Raw genomic sequence first — 26,003 nt, 5'->3', positions numbered from 1 at the left:
AATTGCCATTACTAACTAAGCTGTACATGCAGGGTACTGAATTTTGCTTAACTTCAAAGCCTAATGTTAGCCGGGCGTGGTGGCGCACGCCTTTAATCCCAGCACTCGGGAGGCAGAGGCAGGCGGATTTCTGAGTTCGAGGCCAGCCTGGTCTACAAAGTGAGTTCCAGGACAGCCCGGGCTATACAGAGAAACCCTGTCTCGAAAAACCAAAAAAAAAAAAAAAAANAAAAAACAAAGCCTAATGTTTAGAGAAAACCCTGGGGAAGCATAGGCCTTCCAAGTTTTAATCAGGTCCCAAGGATTATCCAACTCATTGAGGCCCTTGGGTCATATTACCAAGTGGCTCTTTTGATGTTAGTAGGTGCTACTAACTAATTTAGGGTTGGAGAAGACATTCTGGGCAAAGCCACCCTAGAAATCACTATCTACAGCTCAGTTCCTTAGTGCTTGGAGGCGTGAAGGCTGAGGAGAAAAGAGACGCATTGAACAGGTGTGTTTGTCCCCCTGCATGGTTGTTCCCTAAAAGTAGTCCAAGTGATTTGCCTTGCATGAAAATAGGGCAGAGGAGTTAACTTTTTCTTTGCTGGTGGGGATCTAAAAAGGTGAGTGTTCAACTGTACGTAAGATATTCTGCGATTAGAAACCTCAGCTAGAGGAGCCAGGGGGCCTTTCACGGGCTTTGTCTCCTGTCCTCTGAGACCTCCACTGAGCTGAGGAGGGAGGTGGTCTGTTAAGGCAGAAATGGAGCAGAAAAAGTGGAGCAGAGTGATTCTGCAGAGCAAGAGAGTGGGCATTCGCATGCTGAGTAAAATGTCTTCTGTGTTTTCATACTCACACTTGTACATCCTCTCAATGATAAAAGATGTAGACAAACACAAGGGCCAGAAATATAGGACTAGCATTCATCTCCCCATTCTGGCTCTCAGTTATACCACATGGGTTTGCTTGTGAAAGTTGGGATATTATCTCAATGCTCATACTTTTCCCATTCTCACAGCTATGACCCCAGGAATGGTCTCAGAAAACAATTCTTCTGTGAAGGAGTTTATCCTGTTGGGCTTGACTCAGCTGCCAGAGCTCCAGCTGCCTCTCTTCTTCCTCTTCCTGGGAATCTATGTGGTCTCCATGGTGGGGAACCTGGGCTTGATTGTTCTGATTGTTTTGAATCCTCACCTGCACACCCCCATGTACTACTTTCTCTTCAACCTTTCCTTCACAGATCTCTGCTACTCCTCTGTCATAACCCCCAAAATGCTGGTGAGTTTTGTGAAGCAGAACATCATCTCTCATGCTGAGTGCATGACTCAGCTCTTTTTCTTTGCCTTCTTTGTTATTGATGAATGTTGTATTTTGACAGCAATGGCCTATGACAGATATGCCGCCATCTGTAAGCCCCTGCTTTATAAGGTCATCATGTCCCATCAGGTCTGCTTTGTGCTGATGGTGGGTGGGTACACAGTGGGGTTTGTGGGTGCCATAGCCCACACAGTGTGTATGCTGAGGCTCACCTTCTGTGATGGTAACATCATCAATCATTACATGTGTGACATACCCCCTCTCCTGAAGCTCTCGTGCACAAGCACCTCCATCAATGAACTAGTAGTTTTCATTGTTGTGGGTGTCAGTATAATAGTTCCCAGTCTCACCGTCTTTATTTCTTATACCTTGATCCTCTCCAATATCCTCCACATCCATTCTACAAAGGGTAGGTCCAAGGCCCTCAGCACCTGCAGCTCTCACATGATTGCTGTTTCTCTGTTTTTTGGATCATCATCATTCATATACTTTAAGTCTTCTCCTGTTGGGTCCGTGGATAAAGATAAGATATCTACAGTGTTTTACACTGTGGTGGTTCCCATGATGAATCCCTTCATCTACAGTTTGAGGAACAAGGATGTTCAAATTGCACTGAGGAAGACTTTAAAGAAAAACTGTTCACTTAAGTAGGAGATATATTAATCTGCATGATGAATCCTAGTGTGGGCACATACATGATACATAAAGGATGAAGAGAAGAATCCATCATTGCAATAAAATGCAAATGATTAAATGACAAAGAAAATTAAATTAATTACAGAAATGATTTCTTAAGTACACATAAGGCATGTAACAGAGAGGTTATTTTCTAGGTCATTTGCAGAAATTACATGATTTTAAAGAGAGAAAAAAAAAAAACCAGAGTGATAATAATTCCAGAAAAGGCAACATGGTCTAATTTTGAAGTTGAACTTTTCTATAGTTCCTGTGTAGCTGTCATGGGATAACTGACTGTCAACCAACCAATTACATATTCATTAAATAAATTTCAATTAAGCACTGGGGATTCTGTTTGGGGCAATTATCTGGGTTTGAAAAGGGCAGAAGCATGTGGCAAGATCTTGTCATTTTGGTTTCTGGTCTCTTCTTACTTTATTCTTAAGGGAGACCAAAGATTTTCCTTTGATTCTAGTTACTAGTAGCAGGTACCCGGATAACATCTGGAACAGCCAGGCTAAAGTTGCTTGGGTTTTTATGTCTTGGAAATGAGGACACAAACATGAGTGTTGAGGTCTTCATTGGGAAGAAGTTGAACTACAGCTGTTTATCAGTTATTTGTAGAGGAATAATAGTTCCCTCTAACTCATTCATACTTGCATTTCCCCCTTCATTATTAAGTTTTAATCTCTCTTTGTTTCAGAATTTTAAAGGGTGCAAGTGATGTATTTGTTAATTAAGAAATATAAGTTGAACATTTATCCTGTACTTCAATGATTTTAAAAATAAAAACAATATGGTGAAGAAGGCACTAACTATCTGTGGTCTCCAGAATCTAATTGGTTACAGTAAAGTAGAGACCAGGTAAGGTCCAGGTGAGCAAGAAAATTCATCAGATGAAGAACAATTAGACAATGATAGATCTGAATGTACAGGAGGAGTGCTGTGGTGATCCTTCCGTAATAGAGATGGTACAGAAACTTACTGTGTGTTCACTTTCTGATGCCTGGTCAGTTCAGGCTGTGCTGAGGATGGGATGTGCAATCTGAGACAGGCCAGTCAGTAGAGCTTTCCAGGAAGACTGAAGAACTGGACATACCATTAGATGCAGGAATAATTTTGATGTTTATGAGTCATGAGAAATAGGTGATTGTGACTCTAGTGTGGCAGACGAGAGTTAAGCACTGAAGAAGTATGTGATGTGGAGGAAAATAATCATGGGATACAGTTCACACATTTGGGCATCGAAGGGGAAAATAGTAGTTTGCTTATTTTCATTTATTTATGGTAGTGCTAAAGATTGAACTGAAAGGGTTTCAAGTACTAGACAATGCCAAGACACTGATAAACATAGTAAAAGTCCAGGTACTACTAGTTACTCAAAGGGCTTAGTTCTTCTTTGCTTTATTTTTTGGTTCAGGATCATCTATTCCTCATAATGGCCTTGAACTACTGCACTTAAGCAGTCCTGGTATATGAACTTTCTATAGTCAGAAGTATATCTCCCTCCCCAGTTTCAAAATCCTGTCTATGTTTATTTATAGTCAGTCATGGATATTTCGGAATCAGTTTGCTGTTAAAGCCATGAGGCAACATACTGTAAGGAACATAGAATTGCCATGACCCTCAGGAAAGGTGATGTTTCCTTTGCTGGTTCTGAATTTATAAGAGAAGATGAGTGAGAGACATATCAACAACCAACTAAGACAGGAACACAAGATGGTAGAAATATCATTAATCCTATGTTTTTTTTTTCTGTACAAGCATCTACACTTGGAGAGACCACTAGATCTGGACCCAGGCAGTCTAGTTTTGAGTCAAGATCCTAAGAGTTTTGTTATTGGTATTCTCTTAGTATTTGCACTTTTCATATTAAGTGAAAGTTTCATTTATTTAGAAGTAATGACTTTTATGAAAGGGTACAGAGGGATGTCCTATAATCTCAGTTGACAGGCACGTAGGAAGTCCCATTCTAGAGCTGCAAAATACATCTCTAGTCATTTCCCTAAGCCTGAGTCATAATGAATTTCAAGATTAGCAGATACATGACCCATAATGAGGTCACTTCCAAGTAGAGGTGATCATAGAAATTATATTGTCCCTATAAGTAGTAAGAAATTTTCCAGGGCTCTCTTTCAGAACCAGAAGTAAGATCACGATTGGTTAGTCCATATTTGACTCAAGTTATAGTTAATATGAAAACATAAGCATAAGATAACACCAATAACAAAGCTCATAAGACCTTGACTCAAAATTAGACTGCATGGGTCCAAATCTGGAGGTCTCTCCAAGTGTACTAATAAAGCAAAGCAAAGCAAGCAAACAAGCAAACAAACAAACAAAAACAAAATAAAACCAAAACCCCCAACCAATCCAACCCAAAAAACCCAACTATCTTGTGTTCCTGACTTTGTTGACAATTCTCTCAATCATCTTCTCTCATGAATAATAATTACTCCATTATTCAAATTTAACTTTGAAACATATCTTCCTCTAGTTAAACCTAAAATTCATATCATCATCTCAAAGAACATCTGAAATTTTTAATTGTAATTTCCATTTTCCTAAATATTCATTCCAACTAACTGGTTTCCCTGCCTTTTAATGGTTAGTTTTACTTGCTTTCTTGTGGTCAGACATACTGAGTGTCCAGAATCAGGACTCTGGTCAAGGAGCTGGACTACATCAGCCTCTCATGATAGGAGAGTATTTAGAGAGAGGCCTATAGGTATGTGATAAGATAAAATGAGGTCTTTAGCCTGGAGCCTGATATAAACTGGCCAGTGATATTTTAAGGAGAGAAAACAAGGGCTGAGGAGTTTGCTCCATAGGTAAAGGAATTGCTGGGCAAGGGTGAGTTTCTGAATTTGAATTTCCTAAACCGATGTGAAACTGGACCTTGTAGCAAGCACCTATAGTCTTAGTGATCCTATGATGAGTTGTAAAACAGAGAATCCTTGGATGCTTCTGAACCAGTGTCACAGGTCGCAGTAAGTAACAAAGAGATCCTATGTCTAAATAGGTGGAAAGATGCTCAAGGCCTCTGGTTGTTTCTGTGTTTGACCTCCACATTCGTGTTGCAGGACATGTGTGCTCACACTCACACATACACACAGGAAACATAATATACATCAACACATGGAAAAATTGAAAGCATTTCTACAAGAATCAAATATATCCACTCTCTCTACTCTTGTTTAGTACAGTGCTTGAAGTCTCAGAGCAATAAGACAGCTGTAGGAGATCAAGGAGATACAAACAGAAAAATAAGAAATCAAAATATTGTTATTTGTAGATGATAGGATTTTACCCATAAGAAACTAAAAACTAGATTCAATTAAAAAAAACACAGCTGTTAAAACACTTTCAACAAAATAGCAGAATATAAATTTAACACAAAAATAAATAGCCTTCTTATATTCTAACAAAAAACATACTGAGGAAGAAATCAGGATAATAATCTCATATATAATAGCTTCAAAAATATTTTGGAATAAGTACAACCAAAGGAGATAAATACTTGTGTAAGGAAATGTTAAGATGCGGAAGAGAGTAATGAAGACTCCAGAAAATGGAAAGACCATGCAGGTTCATGATTTACCAGAACTAATATTATAAAAATGGCCTTTCTACCAAAGCATTCTACAGACTCAGTGCAGTCCCATTCAAAATGAGAAATAAACCAATCTTGAATTTTATATGGAAAGAGAAAGACACAGACTAGTCAAAGCAACTGTGAATAATAAAAGCAGTGCTGGAAGTGTTATGTTACCTGATTCCAAGTTATACTACAAAGGTATAGAACTAAAAGCAGTATGGCATTGACATAAAAACAGAACATACATATTAATACATATATTTGAGCTAAGGACCATACATAAATTCACATGCCCACAACCACGCCACTTTTTTTGAGAGAGGCCAACAACACATATTGGAGAGAAAATTAAAACCTACCATAAACAAATATTCAAACTGATCTTTGTCTCTCATCTGCCACAAAACTCAACGCCAAGTGGATTTAGGTACTCAGCATAAGATCTGATACTCTGAGACTGAAAGAAGAGAAAGTAGGAAAGATATGTGACCTTGTAGGCACCAGAAAGGACTTTTTGAGCTGAGCAAGACTATAGTAGTCCAGATCTTAAAACCAACGGTTGATAAACAGAACGTAGGGAACTAAGAAGCTTCAGTGTAGGCAAGGGTTCAATCACTGATGAATGGGTAATGAGAACGTGGTAGATTCCTATGATGGAATATTACTTAGTAGTTAAGAACATTCCTAGAAATGATCATTTTGAGTGAGGTAGCCTCACGTTGCGTGTTATGACATATATAGATCTTTGGATATGTGCATTTAAGTTGGAGTACTTATGGAGGTAGGAGTCATGTGATTAGGCTTTGGTGAGTGACAAGAGGGAAGACAGGAAATACAAAGCGGGAAAGAAGAACAATGGGATAGGAAGGGATTGGTGTGGTGGGTGATAGGAGGACAAGACAGAAGTAGAACAATGGGATAGGAAGGGATTGGTGTGGTGGGTGATAGGAGGACAAGACAGAAGTAGGATTCTGAAGGGGGAATAGCTAACACTGAGGATGTTTGAGAAAATTACCTGGAAACTTGATTGGCAATTGATGGCTCCTAGGGAAGAGAGTCAATTTTCTTCAAGAATTTGGCTCCCGAGAGACTACCCACATTCCAGAGATGGCTGTGCAGTCATCCATATTGGATGTGTTTGAGTGTCTTAAAATGAGGGAAGAAGAGCACATGAGATATGGAAGGCTAATGATGGGAGGGTCTATAAAGAACTGGAGTAAACTTGATTTAAAGAAAATAAAGGTTTAAAAATAAGAACATAGAACAGTATAATTTTAAGTTGAAAAACCTCATGGAGATTAAACTCTTATATAAAAATATACAACTTTAACATGGCTATTTTGTATTAACGTTGCAAGTATCTGATAGTAAATATAACATACTATAAATGCCAAAAAAGAGAACCAAACTGAACCAAACCAAATAATACCAAAACAATGATGAATGTGGAACTAGGGCTTGTAGGGAGGAAGGGTGTGTTGTAGATGGGGAAGGAGGTCAGAGATAGGGGTTCATTAAAACTACAGAACAAGAACAAAATCAACTTAATAAAGAAAGAGGAGATGGCTCAGTGGTTAGGAGCACCAACCACTCTTCCAAAGGTCCCGAGTTCAATTCCCAGCAACCACATGGTGTCTCACAACCATCTGTAATGGGATCTGACACCCTCTTCTGGTGTGTCTTAAGATAGCTATAGAGTACTCATATACATAAAATAAAAAAAACTAATGAGAGAGAGAGAGAGAGAGAGAGAGAGAGAGAGAGAGAGAGAGAGAGAGATACATGATGACTGAAACAGTGAGAGGGCTCTGGATATGTTGCTTGTTGGATACAGGTGCTTACCATTCCAAATGATCACCACTCAGAATAAAGCATTTGAAGAGCCTGGGATGTTGGTTTTGCCTCTGATACCTACGTAGTATTGATCAAGCCCTAACTGCTGTGTGAACCTGAGATTTTCATATGTGAAATACCAATGAATAACTTTGAGTGTATGATGACCATATGGCTTGCTCAGAAGAAAACAGTGAAAATACTCAGTTCATGTGCTTTATTAATGATTAAAATTAAATATTGTTTCTTTCATTTGTGTTCTTTTAAAAAATAAAACTTTTAAAAACTACCAAGGGCTATGCAGGAGGAAAGACAAAATGGCTTTAGAACTCATGGAATGAGGCCCACAGGTTAGCACAATCACCATGGAGGTGCCTCAGTTAAGGCATGGCCCTGAGGACTACATGTCCTGAGGACTTTATGCTGTTATGGAGTTCTGCTCTGCTTGCTGCCCTCACTTCCCTCCTAATCTAAGAATTGTAGGAAAACTCTAAGGGGGTTTCCAGCCCCTCACTGAGCAGTATCTCTGGCACTCACGACAACAGTGCTTGATCTTTCAGGCATTGCTGCTGGAGCAGATTAATGATTCAGTCACCACACTAGGAAAGAACTTAGCGATGCAGGTTGTCAGCTATGACCACCACCCTTAGAAAACATTTGGAAAAATAAAATTGTTGGTGAAGCTAAGTTAAGATGTTTTTGCTACTTACTCTGATTTAGAAAATCTTAGGGAACAATTTAAAGTTAAGAAAGTCACACTCTTAACAATTAAGCCAGGGTTTTCTAATGATCAGGGAACAAGAACAATGACAACACTGGCTGATGTGACTCTTACTGAGGATGGACTGGTGATGATTGATTTATTTTTATTTTTATTTTTATTTTTATTTTTATTTTTATTCTTTAATCATTTTTTACAGTCCAGGCTTTATCCCCGTCTTGGTCCACACTCCAACTGTTCCACATTCCATACCTCCTCCTTCCCCTACCCACCGTCTCCAAGAGGATGTCCCCACCCACCCCATCCCACTAGATCTCCCCACTCCCAGGGGCCCTAAGTCACTTATTAGTACATACCATGCATATCCTGAGTAGTAGTTTTCCATTGTGTAAATGAACTACACTTTCTGCATCCATTCTTCTGTTTTGGGACATCTGGGATGTTTCCAGCTTCTGCTTATCACAAATAGGGTCACTATGAACATAGTGGAGCACATGCCTCTGTGGCAAGGTGGGACATCTTTTCGGTATATGGCCAAGAGTTGTATAGCTGGGTATTCAGGTAGATCTATTTCCAATGTTCTGAAGACCCTCCAGATTGATTTCCAGAGTGGTTTTACCAGTTTGCAATACCACCAACATGGAGGAGTGTTCTTTCTCCACATCCTCGGCAACATGTGTTAACATGTGAGTTTTGGGTTTTAGCCATTCTGATTGGTAGAAGGTCAAATCTCAGGGTAGTTTTGATTTGCATTTCCCTGATGACTAAGGACTTTGAACATTTCTTTTAAGTGCTTCTCAGCCATTCAAGATTCCTCTGTTGTAAATTCTCTGTTTAGTTCTATACCCCATTTTTTTGATTGGGTTGTTTGGTTTCTTGGTGGTTAGCTTCTTGAGTTCTTTATATATTTTGGATATTAACCCTGTATCAGATGAAGACTTTCCCCCAATCTGTAGGTTGCCAATTTGTCCTATTGGCTATGTCCTTTGCCTTACAGAAGCTTTCCAGTTTTATGAGGTTCCATTTATCAATTCTTGATTTCAGAGCTTGAGTCACTGGACCTCTGTTTAGGAAATTTTCCCCTTTGCCAATGAGTTCCAGTCTCTTTCCCACTTTCTCTTCTATTAGATTCAGTGTACCTGCTTTCATATTGAGGTCCTTGATTCACTTGGACTTGAGTTTTTGCAAGGTGACAAATATGGATCTAATTTTATTTTTCTACATAGAGATCACCAGTTAGACCAGCACCGTTTATTGAAGATGCTTTCTTTTTTCCATTGTATATTTTTGGCTTCTTTGTCAAAGATCAAGTGTTCATAAGTGTGTGGTTTTATATTTGAGTCTTCAGTTCTACTCCATTGATTAATGTGTCTGTCCCTGTACTAATACCATGCAGTTTTAATCACTATTGTTCTGCAGTATAGCTTGAGGTAAGAGATGATGATTCCCCAAGAAGTCCTTTTATTGTTAAAAATTATTTTCACTATTCTGGATTTTTAACTTTTCCAGATGAATTTGAGAATTGCTCTTTCCATGTCCTTGAAGAATTGTGTTGGGATTTTGATGGGGATTGAGTTGAATCTGTAGATTGCTTTTGGGAGGATGGCCATTTTTACTATAATTCTGCATGGGAGATCTCTCCATTTTCTGAGATATTCGATTTCTTCCTTGAAAGTCTTAAAGTTTTTGTCATACAGATCTCTTATTTGTTTGGTTAGAGTCACCCCAAGTTATTTTATATTATTTGTGACAGTTGTGAAGGGTGTTGTTTCCTTTATTTCTTTCTCAGTCCTTTTATCATTTGTATAAAGGAAGGCTACTGATTTGTTAGAGTTGATTTTATGTCTAGTCACTTTGCTGAAGTTGTTTATCAGCCATAGAAGTTTTCTGGTAGAATATTTGGGGTCACTTATGTATACCATCATATCATCTGAAAAAAGATCTTGACTTCTTCTTGGCCAATTTGTATCCCCTTGATTTCTTTGTGTTGTCTTATTGTTCTAGCTAGAACTTTGAGTACTATATTGAATAGATATTGGGAGAGTAGGCATCTTTGTCTTGTTCTTGATTTTAGTGGAATTGTTTGAAGTATATCTCCATTTAATTTGATATTGGCTGTTGGTTTGCTGTAAACTGCTTCTATTATGTTTAGGGATGGTCCTTGAATTCCTGATCTTTCCAATACTTTTAACATGAAGGGGTGTTGTATTTTATCCAAATGCCTTTTCCCTATCTAATGAGATGATCATGTGATTTTTTTCTTTGACTTTGTTTATATAGTGGATTATGTTAATAGATTTTCATATATTGAACCAATGTTCCATCTTTGGGATGAAGCCTACTGGATCATTCTGAAGGATAGTTTTGATGTGTTCTTATATTAGGTTTGCAAGAATTTTATTGAGTATTTTTGCACTGATATTCATAAGTAAAATTGGTCTGACATTTTCTCTCTCTCTCTCTCTCTCTCTCTCTCTCTCTCTCTCTCTCTCTTTGTGCCCTTGTGTGGTTTAGGTATTTTCATAGAATGAATTAGGTAATATTCTTTCTGTTTCTATTTTATGGAATAGTTTGAGGAATATTGGTATTAGGTCTTCTTTGATGGTCTGGTAGAATTCTGCACTAAAGCCATCTGGCCCTGTTCCTTTTTTTGGTTGGGAAGATTTTAATGACATTTTCTATTTCCTTAGGGGATATGGGCCTGCTTAAATAGTTTGCCTGTTCTTGATTTATCCTTGGTATATGGTATCTGTCTAGAAAATCATCCATTTCGTCTAGATTTTCCAGTTTTGTTGATTACAGGCTTTTGTAGTAGTATCTGATGGCTTTTTTGAATTTACACAATTTCTGTTGTTATATCTCCTTTCCATTTCTGATTTTGTTAATTTGGATACTGTCTCTGGGCCCTTCAGTTATTTTGGGTGGGGGTTTATCTATCTTGTTGATTCTCTCAAAGAACCAGCTTTTGGTTTTGTTGATTCTTTGTATCGTTCTTTTTGTTTCTATTTGGTTGATTTAGGCCCTGGGTTTGACTATTTCCTGCTGTCTACTCCTCTTAGTTGTATAAGAAATCAATCATCAACTTTTCTTGCTTTTTTTGATTCTTTTTCTTGATTCATATTCTTCTAGAGCTCTCAAGTCTGCTGTTAAGTTGCTAGTGTAGGATCTCTCCAATTTCTTTACCAGGGCACTTAGTGCTATGAATTTTCCTCTAAGCACTGCTTTCATTGTTTCCCATAAGTTTGGATATGCTATGCCCTCATTTTCCTCGAATTCTAGGAAGTCATTAATTTCTCTCTTATTTCTTTCCTGACCAAATTATCATTGAGTAGAAAGTTGTTCAGTTTCCATGGGTATTTAGGTTTTCTGTTATTTTTGTCATTATTGAAGACCAGCCTTAGGCCACAATGATCTGATAGGATGCATGGGGTTATTTCATTCCTTTTGTATCAGTTGCAGCTTGTTCTGTGTATGATTATATGGTCAGTTTTGGAAAAGGTACCATGAGGTGCTGAGAAGAAGGTATATTTTGTTTTAGGATGAAATGTTCTATAGATATTAGTTAAATACGTTTGGTCCTTAACCTCTATTAGTTTCACTGTGTTTTTGTTTAGTTTCTGTTTCAATGATCTGTCCATTGGTGAGAATGGGGTGTTGAAGTCTCCCACTATTATTGTGTGGGGTTCAATGTGTGTTTTGAGCTTTAGTAAAGTTTCTTTTATGAATGCAGTTGACCTTGCATTTGGGACATAGGTGTTCAGAATTGAGATTTTCTCTTGGTGAAATTTTCCTTTGATGTATATGAAGTGTCCTTTCTCATCTAGTTTGACAACTTTTGGTTGAGCCTATTTTATTGGATATTAGGATGGCAACTCCACCTTGTTTCTTGGGATCATTTGCTTGGAAGATATTTTTCCAGCCTTTTACGCAACGGTAGTGGCTGCCTTTGTTATTAAGGTGTGTTTCCTGTGTGCAGCAAAATGGTAGATCCTGTTTAAAGTTCCAGTCTGTTATCTTATACCCTTTTATAGGTGAGTTGAGTCCATTAATCCTGAGAGATATTAAAGTTGATTATTGATTTCTTATACTCATTTTTGCCCTCAGCTTCCTGATACAGTTTAAGAAGAATTGCTGATAAGTAGATATACATTCTGAAGATTTAAAGTAGATATGACTGATTTTTATGTAAAAGTTTAGATTTGTGATTTTTCTAAGATTCTTATAAGGTTATTTTAAAAGATAATTAGTAAAACAATCTTTTCTTTATAGCTACAATTTGCTGCCTGTCAATAGGAGAAACTGCCTGAAAAACTACCTTGCTTGCTTACACTTTGTTAGTTTATATCAAATTGCTTAGGTCTGGGTTTTTATATGTGGGTTCTTGGGAATTATTTATTTTCTTTACATGTACTATATAATGTTAGTTCTTGTAAAGGTATTGAGGAACATACTCTTTTTTGTTAATAATCATTCACTAGAAGAAAACTAAAACATATTCACATTGCAATTTTATATTGCTTTAAAGGTTTTCTTGGAATATATAAGTCATAGGAGAAAAAAATAGTCATTGGAACATGGTTCCTTCCAGTCATCAACTATGTGTATGTCTGTATATATTTAAAGCTTGTGTGAGAGTACGTTGGAACATTCTTCTTTATACACATCAACTCTGTGTATGTATGTATGTATGTATGTATGTATGTATGTATGTACATGATGCATATATGTATATTTGTATGTCTGTATATGTATAAAGTTTGTGTGAGAATGTGTTGGAACTCTATTTGATCCATCAAATCTGTATGTGTGTATAAATGTAAAGCTTGTATAGGTGTATGTTGGAACTTGCTCCATCTACCAACTTTATCTATATATGTATATATGTGTATTGTTTATATTTGTGTATATATATATATATATATATATATATATATATATATATATAAAAAACACACACACACACACACACACACACACACACACACACACACACATGAAATGCTTGGAGCTTGCTTGTTGGAGCATTGCTCCAGCTATCCACTGTATGAATATGTATCTGTCTGTTTGTCTGTCTATATATATATGTCTTTGTATGTGTGAAGTTGCCAGCTTGTCTTTGCTTCAACCATTCTGCATATGTGTCTGATTGTTTGATTCCCACCTTTTCTTTTCTAACTGATAGTTGTCATAGGCAGCAGCTCACATCAGTATCTGGACTAGCTTCAGTCATTGGCTCTCAGCACTGATCCCCCACTGGCTGCCTGCCTTGGTTTGCCCTGTGGTGTCAAAGCTGATCTCTGTCAAAAAATTACATTTTGTTTTATGAATTGCATATTTAGTCTCCTCTTTTGAGCTAATGTTTAATGATATTAGATCTTTAAGTATCTGCTTAATTAAATAAATCTGTTTATGTAAATTCAGCTTAATATCAATTACATGTTTTGGTTGATTCATTCAATGTTAACGTTAAGGAAATGCATGAAGTTAAGGTATCAACATTAATAAATCATGACATCTATATTCCTCCAAAGCTACAACCACATTCAAGATGTATCATCATAGTAACTAACCTCAATGTATGTATAAGATTTAGATTTTATTTTATCATATTTCTAGAAAAATAATAAGAATGTATGTACCTAGAATTTAAAAAGAAATGAAATTTAAAAGTTATCGCATAGGCTTGTAAGGCATTGGATATAATGCAGTAAATGAGTAGTAAATTGAAAAGCAAATCAAGGACAATATGTTTGGAAATCAAAATAAGCAACAACAACAACAACAGACCCCCCTCCCAATATCAGTTGAAAGTAAACAGGGGCTTAAACTTGTGCCGCTCTGCAGAATATCCCTCTGTCTTTGGAATTACCAAAGCAAGGTTTCAAATGCAGGAGTGAAAACAATTTTTAAAGCCTGCTTGCATGTATTAAAATTTCTCAAAGTTGAATGGCATAAGCTCAACAGCTGCCAATCTTAGTTATCTACCACCAGATGAATGGATGAATGGATGATGAAAATCTACCACATATATAAAATGAAATACTATTCAACTTTAAGGAAGAATGGAATAACAACATTGACCCCTTTATCTCAAAGGCAATCTCCTTTTATTACAAACTGCTACAAAAGTGTTACACTTGACTGCAACACTATACATTTTGATAATATATCTGTTAAGATGCAACCTCATCATAGCTTCTTTACGGTCTATACTCTTCTTTTTACTGTGTTTTGGATATACTTTAATTTACATGGAAAATATTTGTCATGAGGACATGCATTAGAACTGACATAAATGCAGACTGGATGTAAATTTGACTCAAAATTCTATATATGAGAAATTATTCTCAAAAAATGGTATTTTATTTAGTCACAATGCTATCAGCTAAGAGTGGAAACTCGATTATTTCTAGGTCTTGCCATTACTTATAGAATACCTTGAAAACAAAGACCACTGGCATATTTATCATCGGTGCCCATTGCTGCTACTCAGTTATTAACATCATAATTTCCTTCACGTGCTCTGCCTCCCAGAGTACTGCAAAATTCTGAATATGAGCTACTTAATATGAAGCAAACAGTCATTTTCCCTTCCTAGCAATGTTATTTAGCTTCTTTTCATCGTGTGATAGATCATGTTAAGAATGTTTAGACACTTTCACAGGAAAACCTTTCCTGTAAATTGTCCTAGGAAATATTTTTGCTTGTGTGTTTGTGTGTGATATTGTTATAGTGCTTGTTCATTTGACAGATGTTCTGATATCATTAAGCATTGGTCACTTACTAGCTATGTTTTCTTCCTTTTGTCTAGGTTTGTTTTTTTTTGTTTTGTTTTGTTTTTGTTTTTTCGAGACAGGGTTTCTCTGTGTAGCATTGGCTGTCCTGGAACTCACTTTGTGTAGACCAGGTTGGCCTCGAACTCAGAAATCTGCCTACCTCTGCCTCCCGAGTGCTGGCATTAAAGGCGAGTGCCACCACACCCGGCTTTTTATCTAGTTTTTAAAAAGAATTTTTATTAATACAAATTAATTCTATAGCCCTCTTTTACATTCAAAATTTAATTATAGTTACAGTAGTATAATTGATTATACCATGCTTCCTTAATATCATAATAAACAAAAAATACAAAAATTTGAAAGAAAAATTGTATTAATAATTTTCATTTCCTAAACTATTAGAAAACCAATATTGTTATTTGGCAAGTTTACTATGAAGAATGTATTTGCACTTTGTTTCATTTGTAAGTGCTATATGTACATACATACAGGATGGAACATGCATTTTATTGACTTAAATAGTTTTTTGAGTAGTGTTTTTTGGAACACTTATATAAAGGGTCTTACGGTTCTTACAGTCTTGATATGTACACAAAGTATTTACTAATTCAAGACAAGGTCTATCTGTCAACACAATCATAACAGCTTATAATAAGCTGATGTCATGAACCATTTTTAGAGGAAGAGAAGAACTCAAGAAATGGAAGGATTCTTACTGGTAGACAGGTATAAAAGTGTTAAGGCAAAAGATGAAAGGAGAAGAACTCAAGAAATGGAAGGATTCTTACTGGTAGATAGGTATAAAAGTGTTAAGGCAAAAGATGAAAGGAAAAACTTCATGACTGGAGTTGTGAGGCTGGTCTATAATTCATTGTGGCATTTCCAAGAGGTAATTGTTTAACAGGACTGAGGGAGGTGTGGGATGGAACCAAGGCTGGTTTTGGCATTGTCTCCACTCTATACTCAGTCTGTGTTGAAGCCTGCTTTGATGGAATGATAAAGTTGCCCCAGTTAAGTTCATCCTTCAGTTGTTATCAGTAACTGTTAGATGCGGGGGCAAGAGAGAACACAAAAACTTCTGTGTAGATGCTACTGCTTAACTGCGTTTTTCTGTCTGTTGTCATGTTTCCAATGTACTGTCCATTTCCAGCAGTTTTTGGTTAAGATAGTATATTTATAGAGGAGTAGGCACAATTCAAAGACAAGGAAATCTTGACCACAAAAATCTACAATGGTTTTAAGCCTTTATGAACTTCCTAAATGATGAGGGGAGGGTTTGATTATCTGTAAGGTACTGTCACGTAACAAAAATGTGTGATCTTTGAAACCACCTGAAACATGAAGTTTTAGCTTCAGCTATTAAATTTGCAGTCTTGAGAAAGTGTTTTTGTTTTTTTTTATTTTTTATTTTTATTTTTAATTTTTGCCTGTGTAAGTCAAAGTTTCCCCATCTTTAAGTAGAAAGGAAAATAAGGATGTCCAGTGAAATGTACTCTCCATGAGCAGCAGTATAGCTAATGCAGTCATCACACTACCTTGAGGAAATGTATTTTACAATGGATAATAATTAATGCACTATTCAGTGGTTTCTGGAAGAAGACAACAGATAGAATGAAAACATATTAAAATGGGTTTTGTTAGCTTGGCTTCCATGGTACATTTTATGTAGCCCAGCAATGGCCAACTCACACTGGAAAGGTGAAGAATTTGCAAATGCCCAGTTCATGAGGCTAGACTTCTTTCTCAGCGGTCTTAATCTGATTCTAGCCCTGGAAGATTCTTTTTTTCCTTCTTTTTTTTTATTAATGTAATCTTTTTAATTAGATATTTTCTTTATTTACATTTCAAATAGTTCTGAAAGATTCTTAAAGAGCTCCTGACCCCCAGTCTACTTCGGAAGCTGGAAGAGTCTAGTTCTAATATTAGCAAAGGAATGTAGCATTTGCAACATCAGAGTAGATGAACTTGCTAGCAAGTATGAAGGCAAGGAGGTAAAAAAAATCAATGCTTCCAGTTTTATCTTTGTGTCCTTTCATCTGGGCTGCCACCAAAAAGGTAAGGTTTAAGAAATGAAAATTTCTATTTTATGTAGTCTGATCAATAAAATCCCCTAAAGGTGTACCTGTTAGCTTGTGGGTTCATTGACTCCATATTCAATCAAGTTGATGCCCAAGATTATCTATTATAGTTACTACTCTTATTCTAATATATATTTAATTATTCTCTTTCATAAATAAACCTATAATAACATCCTTGACGTACCAGGACCTTCTTCATCCATTGAAACAAATTCTACCCTTTTATGTTTATTGTATAACATAACTTGCGATGTGACAAGTTAGTTTATTAACTTGTCATATTGCAAGTTATTTTCCTTTGCTATAGAACATAGCAAAGGAAGCATAGGAGTGGATTGTTTGGGGCTATTCAAACAGAAGAACAGAACAATTAAAGTGATAAAGTGCAGTGGGCATAAAATATTTAGCTTTGCAGTCAAGGCACATTTATCTAAAGGGTAGGATTAGTCACTCATCCTGGAAGACATCAGAGTTTCTATCACCATATCGCAAATTACTTTAAGCAGAATAGTGGGGCACAGAGCTAAACAAAGAATTCGCAACTGAGGAATACCGAATGGCTGAGAAGTACCTGAAAAAATGTTCAACATCCTTAATCATCAGGGAAATGCAAATCAAAACAACCCTGAGATTCCATCTCACACCCGTCAGAATGGCTAAGATTAAAAATTCAGGTGACAGCAGATGCTGGTGACGGTGTGGAGAAAGAGGAACACTCCTCCATAGTTGGTGGGATTGCAAACTGGTACAACCACTCTGGAAATCGGTTAGGCAGTTCCTCAGAAAATTGGAATACTACAGGAAGATCCAGCAATACCTCTCCTGGGCATATACCCAGAATCGTGTTGGATCTGTCACTTTGTTATCTAGAAAATTCTGTTCCTGTCATTGTTCACCAATGGAAATAGCAAAACCTTGAGAGTTATCTCATTGAGACCTCCTAAAATTCTATATGGGAATTGTTTTAAACTTTTTTCTTAAACTAAAGCTATAGGTATAAGATTTTACAAGATTTTGTATTTATTGACTAGGGGATTCAGAGTGTGGGATCTGGATGTGTCTCAGTCCCATGTTTGTTAACTCTCTCCATGAGTATGGTTTTTAGGTATCATTACCTGGAATGGGAAAAGATAAGGTTATGACTTTATAAGTGATGTCAGGGAAGCCACATTTATTACTGGAGTTTATGTTTATTATGATAAAACTTAGTCTCTTCTCTTAAACCATGTGATAAGTGGCAATAATTTGGACCTTGTATTTTTGCTTTATGAATTCATAATAGATATATAATGAATACAATTCACAAAAAATACTAAAACATATAAGTATTTGGACAGTATTTTTTCATACCCCTGAGCTTAAGTGTTGGATAGCCCTGAAAAGTCACCTTTCTAGTCTGCATTTGAAGGATGAAGAATTTGTTATGGAGATACAGAGGCAGCCAAAAGAGAAGAACATGTGCTCCAGTTGACACTCAGTACTTTCCTCCTTAAAGTAGGACCTGAGTGACTGTTATTCTAGCCAACAAGAAACACACATACAAGTTCAGGTCAGGGGGCAGGGGTGCTTGCTGGAGACTCTTGGGAGCTACATACTAACCTTCTCAGAGCCCGCTTGACTTCCTTGTTTCTAAGTGTGTAGATGAAAGGATTGAGCATTGGAGTGACTATTGTGTAGAAGACTGCTGGAGCTCCCGCCCCTGTGCCAGTGGAGCTTGGCTGCAGGTAGATACAGACCGGGGGCATGTAGTACAGGAGCACCACGGTGAGATGTGCTGTGCAAGTGGAGAAGGCTCGCTGACGCCCCTCCGCTGTGCGAATGCGCAGCACCGCAGCCACAATGAAGGCGTAGGAGATGATGATGAGAATGAGGCAGCCTGCAGCCACCACACCAATGTTTGCAAGCATGACAAGCTCGTTGATGGTGGTGTCTGCACAGGCCAGCTTCAGTACTGGAGGGATGTCACAGAAGAAGTAGGCAATATGCTGAGGCCCACAGTACAGCAGGCGGAAGGTTAGGGAAGTGTGAATTGCAGAATGCATAGCACCTATGGCCCATGTGCTCCCAGCCAACCCTGCACACACCCGCTTGTTCATAACCACTGGGTAATGCAGGGGCTGACAGATAGCCAGGTAACGGTCATAGGCCATGACTGTGTATAAAAAACACTCAGTGCTGGCCAGGAAGTGGAAGCAATAAAGTTGTAAAGCACAGCCCTGGAAGGAGATTACCTTCCCATCCAAAGTCAGCAGGCCTGCCATGACCTTGGGCACTGTTACTGTAGACAGACATGCATCAAGGAAGGAGAGGTGGCCCAGGAAGTGGTACATAGGGGAGCGGAGATGAGGGTCAGAGCCCACAGTAAGGAGAATGAGGAGATTGCCACTCACAGTGATGCTGTAGATGAGGAGAAAGAGGAGGAAGAAGAGGCCGGGGTGCTCAGCCGTGTACATTAGACCCTCCAGGAAGAAGTGGCTCACCATAGACTGGTTAAGGTACTGCATCTTCTCAACCATCTTCTCATTCCTTGCTCAATAAAGCTGACTGTAGGAGAATAAAGAGCTGTCCTCTTCCTTCAAATGTATTTATTGTTTGGTGCATCCCATCTGCATCTTGTCTCACAGGCTAAAAAGATTAACAGGTTCAATTCAACTTCCTTCTACACTTGTGTTTTCACATCGTTCTTTCTTGCAAAGATGAAGTTTTGAAGGCACGACCCGAAGTCTTGTATGCATAACGGATTGTAAGGATTGACTATAGAAATGTGGTTCCTAAATTAATTATGCAAACACAGCATAGATTCTGGTGTCGTTGAGAAAGCGATTTTGGCATATACGTCAGAATGGCAATACTCCTGCCCCTTAATTTCCTCTGCTGTGCTTTATAAGCAGCCAGCTACACAGTTGCTGTCTACCATCTGGGAATTGTATCGATTTCTGGCCTTGCCTAGAACCAGAGCTCTCTTACATCAACCAGGAATAGATCCTTCCATCCATTTCTCACCAGAGGGACACCTCTGAGATTTAAGCGACCCACAAACCTCAAGAGTATGACAATGAAGCCCCCTGAGAACAGACTACATAATTGCCCCAACTATTTGTTGACTACAGTTTATGTTCTCCCCACAACACTTTTCTTATGCTTTTGGGAGTTTGTTTTTCCTTATCTTTCTTGGTGTTCCTTTCTACTATTTCAGAACTGAAATTTCAGAAGTTCTCTTCGATACGAATCTTTTTTTTTTTTTTGGTTTTTCGAGACAGGGTTTCTCTGTATAGCCCTGGCTGTCCTGGAACTCACTTTGTAGACCAGGCTGGCCTCGAACTCAGAAATCCGCCTGCCTCTGCCTCCGGAGTGCTGGGATTAAAGGCGTGCGCCACCACGCCCGGCTCCGAATCTTGTACACTAGAACCTGCATTATGTGAAAATCTCTCTCCCTGACTTAACTACAGTGTCTTCAGTTCCCACACATTTCCCCCAATGTTTATTCTGGAGTGGAATCCTATGTACTATCTCTTACTTTGTAGTAATCCAACAATTTCATATGGTCTGTCTCAGCTTTCTGAAAATACCTTACCTTGCCTGTGAAGTTCTACTGTTGGTGCATTGTTTTATGACATTCAAAAGTACTGAGGTCAGAGTTATCTCAGGTCAGAGTTATCTTCTATAGTCCTTCCATCCAGATGTGTTACTTGCCTTATCTTTTTCTCTGCCTTAATTTTTCACCGTCACAATCATTGAATTTTCTTTTCAAACATGAACAGAACACTTTCAACATTCATCTATTCTGCAGAAGTAATATTAAACTTTAATTTCCCAGAGATCCACTGATACACTTTTTCTTTGTACTGATTTAAAGTTTCTGAAACCTAATAAAAAATAAGAATTCCCCACAATGCTTTGCCTTGGATGGTTTAATTCATCTGTGTTAGTGTCATGTTTCCCCAGGAAGAACACAGGGAGAGAGTCCTACCCCTTCTCTACTATGTCCTTGGCAGTTTGGATATAGAACCATAGAAATAAGGAGCCACAGTCTTGGGATTTTTAAGAACTTCAATTTGAAGTCCCTTGTTGATCCCTTATTAGCCGAATGAAACAGAGGGTGACAGTTGGTCTCTCTGTTGTCTTTTCTTTCCTTGAGTTTAAAATATGGATATTGTCACAATTATTCAGTTTTTAGGGTAAGGGAAACATGTAACTTAGGACCTTAAATTCTTTACATCCCATATTCAACCAAGACTTAATAATTGTTCTTCTGTTTCTGATAAAAATCTATAAAGCCTTTCCTTGGCCAAACTCAGAAAAGTGATCTCTATTTCATAAGCGCTCCAACACCAATTTTGGATAGGCTCTTGGACTTCAGTTTTATTTACATGTTTTGGGTAAGTATGAATGATGTTTCAAACATTGGAATTTTGATTTTCTTGTTCCACAATCACTGGAATGAGTATGGTCAAAATAAGATAAAGGACATCAAGATAACCCAAAGAGTAAAAGTGCCTGCTGGCAAATCTGACAACTTGAATTTGATTGCCAGGAACTATACGATATAAAGTGAGACCAACTCTTGCTCAAGATGTTCTCTGACCTCCAAACATATACCATGGCACACATGCATCCTCCCCATACTTATACACAAAATAAATGAATGTAATAAAAATTTTAAAAATCAGGTAAAGAGTAACGAGCATATTAGATGTTAAGAAATTGAAACACGCACACACACACACACACACACACACACACATAATGGGACTGCGACATGGACAACCAGATATGTAAAATAGCCTGGCTGTTTCTTAACTAAAAATGATTTAACCTACTTAAGTTAAAAAAAATTTTTTTTCTCTTAGGAATCTCTACAGGTTAAATGAAACTTATGTTCCTGCAAACTTTTTCAGGAAAATGCTCATGGTAGTTAATTGTAACAGCCAAATCCTAGAAATGAGTTTGTTGCATATCAAGTGGTAAATGAATAGACAAAACATGTATCATAACTAAATATTAACAGAACATTAAATTATTGGGGTACCTAATATATAGCTAGAAATAAATCCTATATACCACGATTCCTGAAATCATCAGTTTATAACAAAAGGAAACTGGGAAGTGGATGCCTGGAATGAGGACACTAGTATAAGTGGACATAAATGTCTTTCTCAAGTTGTAGAAATGTTTTAAAACTCAATTGTAGCAATAGATTGATAAGATGTTGATTTACTAGCAATCATTGAATTGTGCCTTGTAAACAGAGGGGTTTTCTTAGATACAAATAATACTCAAGCAACTCTTTAGAAGACAATGGCAAAATCTAGAAAAATTTCCTTAGTGGCATAAAAAAGGACTCAGATAAATGAGGAAAATCATTGCTCAAGATGATAATAAAACACTTGATATTTTCTACTTTAAAACATTTTAAATATAAATATTAAATCAAATAAACCAAGTAAAGTAGAAAACAACTCACATTTATATTGACTCAACTTCTTTAAATGTTTATGACTCCCAAGTAGATTTTGTGATGAAAAGAGAAAAATTGTGTTGTTTTGTTCATTATTGCCCCTGAAAGTGGTACCCTGTTTTTTAAAGACCCCCAAATCATATATGATGTTAGTGTATTGCATTTCTAGTCATATGTTTAATGCTTTGGGAGGGCATATTTTGATATTAATCTTCTCTACTTTCCTATGCCACTGTTCAGATTCTGGAAATAATTGTCTCCTAATACACATTTATTTATTCAATTATTCAATGGTATCACTAGGTCTGTGTGATAAATGTCAGTTTTTCACCTGAACCAATGGACATTTTCTAGTTTCTCTATACTTGGTTATGTCTTGGTACAATGCTAACTTTTTTTTTAATGTCCTGGGCATCTTTTATATTATCACTATTACAACCCCAGTCTCAATGACACCTCAAAAGTTCTTTGGATAGCAATCCCGTAAGAGGAAAAGAGTGCCGAGAGAAGGTAGAGTTAGAGACGTGTCCAACTCCCAGGTGAAGCTTTTGTCTTGTCTTACTGTACCTTATTTTTGTTATCATGTTTGGTTGCTGTCCTCTGAAGGGAAACAAAATGGCAGTGGATATGGAGAGAAGGGAAGTTGGGGGTGGGCCTGAAGTAAGTGGACAGAGGAAAAACTTTGGTTGGATATATTGTATGAGAGAAGAATCCGTATTCTATGTATCTATCCATCTATCTATCTATCTATCTATCTATCTATCTATCTATTTTTATTTTTTATTAGATATTTTCTTCACTCACATTTCTTTTTCTTTCTTTTAAGGCATTTTTTATTAGATATTTTCTTCATTTATATTTAAAATGCTATCCCGAAAGTACCCTATACCCACCCCCCCGCCCTGCTCCCCAACCCACCCACTCCCACTTCCTGGCCCTGACATTCCCCTGTACTGGGGCATGTGATCTTTGCAAGACCAAGGGCCTCTCCTCCCACTGATGGCTGACTAGGCCATCTTTTGCTACATATGCAGCTAGAGACACAAGCTCTGGGGGATACTGGTTACATCATATTGTTGATCCTCCTATAGGGTTGCAGACCCCTTTAGCTCCTTGGTTACTTTCTTTATCTCCTTCATTAGGGGTCCTGTGTTCCATCCAATAGATGACTGTGAGCATCCACTTCAATTTTTTTTTAATTAGAAGCACCATCATAAAACAAAGGTGGAAATTCTAGTGTACTCTACTTGCCACTAGGGGTTTGTATCCCCAAGAATTTTCTCTATGCAAATAGGAAATATGTGTATGAATATCACACCACTGGCATATCCTTTATTAATTTTTACTTCAGTATCTATCAGTATAATGAATGGTCTGTGCATTCATAAAGACCTTATCCGACAAAGACTCGTGTCCATAGTCCCAGGTGCTAGGAAAGTCCCTAACAATATTAACCTTGCTCTTTGACTTCTGTAGTTGTACTTCTTGGTACCTGAAGTTTGAACCAGGATGTGGTTTTGAGCATAAAAGACAAAGAACTATGAGGATTGTGGTTGTGTGATACTGACCATTAATGAAGACTTTTTTTTTCAACCTAAAAAAAAAATCTATCTCTCAACATATTATTTTACCTTTTAACACATGACTACTCACTTCTACTAGACCTAATTGCTAAGAAGCCGATAAAAATGAAATGAAATAAAATGTGATGAATATAGCTTTACTCCAGTGAAGATACCAGGGTGGTCATACACTAAATCTCCTTAGGTGCTTGCAGCTATATCCTGAGTTTCCAGTCTATCACACCGTCATTAGATGTTCTATCAGACATTAGTATCACATAGCCTTAAGTGTAAAGGTTTTACGATGTATTTTGATGATCAGCACAGCTAGTTTTCTTAACTGTAGTTTAATATACTTTTTAAAGTTGTGGGGAGGGGTGGGAAAGATGTTTTAGCAGTTAATAATTCTTTTTTATTTTTGAGCTATAATGCAACAAGTAACTTAATTAATTTAGATGTAAGAGACATTTTGAAGAAATTTTGAGTTTTTTTTTAATTAAGTATTTTCTTCATTTACATTTCCAATGCTATCTCAAAAGTCCCCCATACCCTCCCCCTGAGTCCTCTACCTACCCACTCCCACTTCTTGGCCCTGGCTTTTCCCTGTACTGAGGCATATAAAGTTTGCAAGACCAATGGGCCTCTCTTTCCAATGATGGACAACTAGGCCATCTTCTGATACATATGCAGCTAGAGACACGAGCTGGGGGGGGGGTACTGGTTATTTCATATTGTTGTTCCACCTATAGGGTTGCAGACCCCATTTAGCTCCTTGGGTACTTTCTCTAGCTCCTCCATTGGGGGCCCTGTCATCCATCCAATAGCTGACTGTGAGCATCCACTTCTGAGTTTGCAAGGCCCCGGCATAGTCTCAGAAGAGACAGCTATATCTGGGTCCTTTCAGCAAAATCTTNCTAGTGTATACAATGATGTCAGTGTTTGTAGGCTGATTATGGGATGGATCCCCAGGTATGGCAGTCTTTAGATGGTCCATCCTTTCATCTCAGCTCCGAACTTTGTCTCTGTAACTCCTTCCATGGGTGTTTTGTTCCCAATTTTAAGAAGGGGCAAAGTGACCACACTTTGGTCTTCGTTCGTCTTGAGTTTCATGTGTTTTGCAAATTGCATCTTGTATCTTGGGTATTCTAAGTTTCTTGGCTAATATCCACTTATCAGTGAGTACATATCATGTGAGTTCTTTTGTGATTGTGTTACCTCACTCAGAATGATGCCCTCTAGGTCCATCCATTTACCTAGGAAGTTNTTTTTTTTTTTTTTTTTTTTTCAATTTTTTTTCAAAGATTGGAACAGAAGTTGTGCTTCACTCACCGGTGGTCCTAAGATCTCGAGGAGAGTCTTCTAGGGGACCTTGGGGGGTCTGCCGGCTCTGCACCCAAGGTGACCCAGTGCTGGCACCCGACTGGAAGGGACTTATGACCCTGGTCAGGCCGGGTTTCCTGCTTTCCTAATGGTGTCTCAGGTCCCATGCGACTGGATTGGAACAGAAGTTGTGTTCCACTCACCAGTGGTCCTAAGATTGGGTGGAGAGTCCTCTAGGGGACCTTGGGGGTGTCTGCCAACTCTGTGCCCAAGGTGACGTTGATCTCACCTTCCTCTCTCATAGCCCGTCAGTCCACATGATGGCACATTCCTGTTTTGAGAACTATTAGGTAATGAGTCACTCACACACCTTTGTGATACCATGTATGGCTTGCTGTCAATAGAGAAACTGCAGCATAGCTTGAGACAGTTGGGTTGTAGAACTGTTTGTACATCAGGACTGCCAGCATTTGGAGCTACCTGGCAAGCTGCTGTCCCAGATACACTGTTTCACATGCACAGAACAGTACACCTCTCCCATTCACCAGATATGTGTGCCCAAGCTCCAGATAGAAAAAAAAAATCACCTCTTTTCCATGCTGCCAACAATTACTGGGTACCAATTCTGGCACAAGCACCGTGTGGAGCTTCTCCACTACCCTGGTGGAAGAATAAGCTTC

The 26,003-nt window shown here is 37.8% G+C and overlaps 2 protein-coding genes across 2 annotated transcripts; one reads left to right on the top strand and one right to left on the bottom strand.

Annotated features, from left to right (window-relative positions):
* Positions 1-393: 393 nt before the first annotated feature.
* Positions 394-1,950, top strand: LOC110302054 (olfactory receptor 8B3-like). Its single transcript, XM_021172822.1, has 2 exons — positions 394-493; positions 1,001-1,950. The coding sequence occupies exon 2, from the start codon at positions 1,003-1,005 to the stop codon at positions 1,948-1,950; it is 948 nt and encodes a 315-aa protein (XP_021028481.1). The 5' UTR covers positions 394-493; positions 1,001-1,002.
* Positions 1,951-18,533: 16,583 nt separating this feature from the next.
* LOC110302293 (olfactory receptor 10S1) lies at positions 18,534-19,499 on the bottom strand. The gene has a single exon (XM_021173136.1). The coding sequence runs from the start codon at positions 19,497-19,499 to the stop codon at positions 18,534-18,536; it is 966 nt and encodes a 321-aa protein (XP_021028795.1).
* Positions 19,500-26,003: the final 6,504 nt, after the last annotated feature.

Source organism: Mus caroli, chromosome 9, assembly GCF_900094665.2.
Source record: "Mus caroli chromosome 9, CAROLI_EIJ_v1.1, whole genome shotgun sequence".
Classification (NCBI taxonomy): domain Eukaryota; kingdom Metazoa; phylum Chordata; class Mammalia; order Rodentia; family Muridae; genus Mus; species Mus caroli.
This window is presented reverse-complemented; position numbering and strand designations above follow the sequence as displayed.

Coding starts and splice junctions, on each gene's coding strand:
- LOC110302054 (XM_021172822.1), top strand. CDS start 1,003: ATGACCCCAGGAATGGTCTCAGAAAACAATTCTTCTGTGAAGGAGTTT.
- LOC110302293 (XM_021173136.1), bottom strand. CDS start 19,499: ATGGTTGAGAAGATGCAGTACCTTAACCAGTCTATGGTGAGCCACTTC.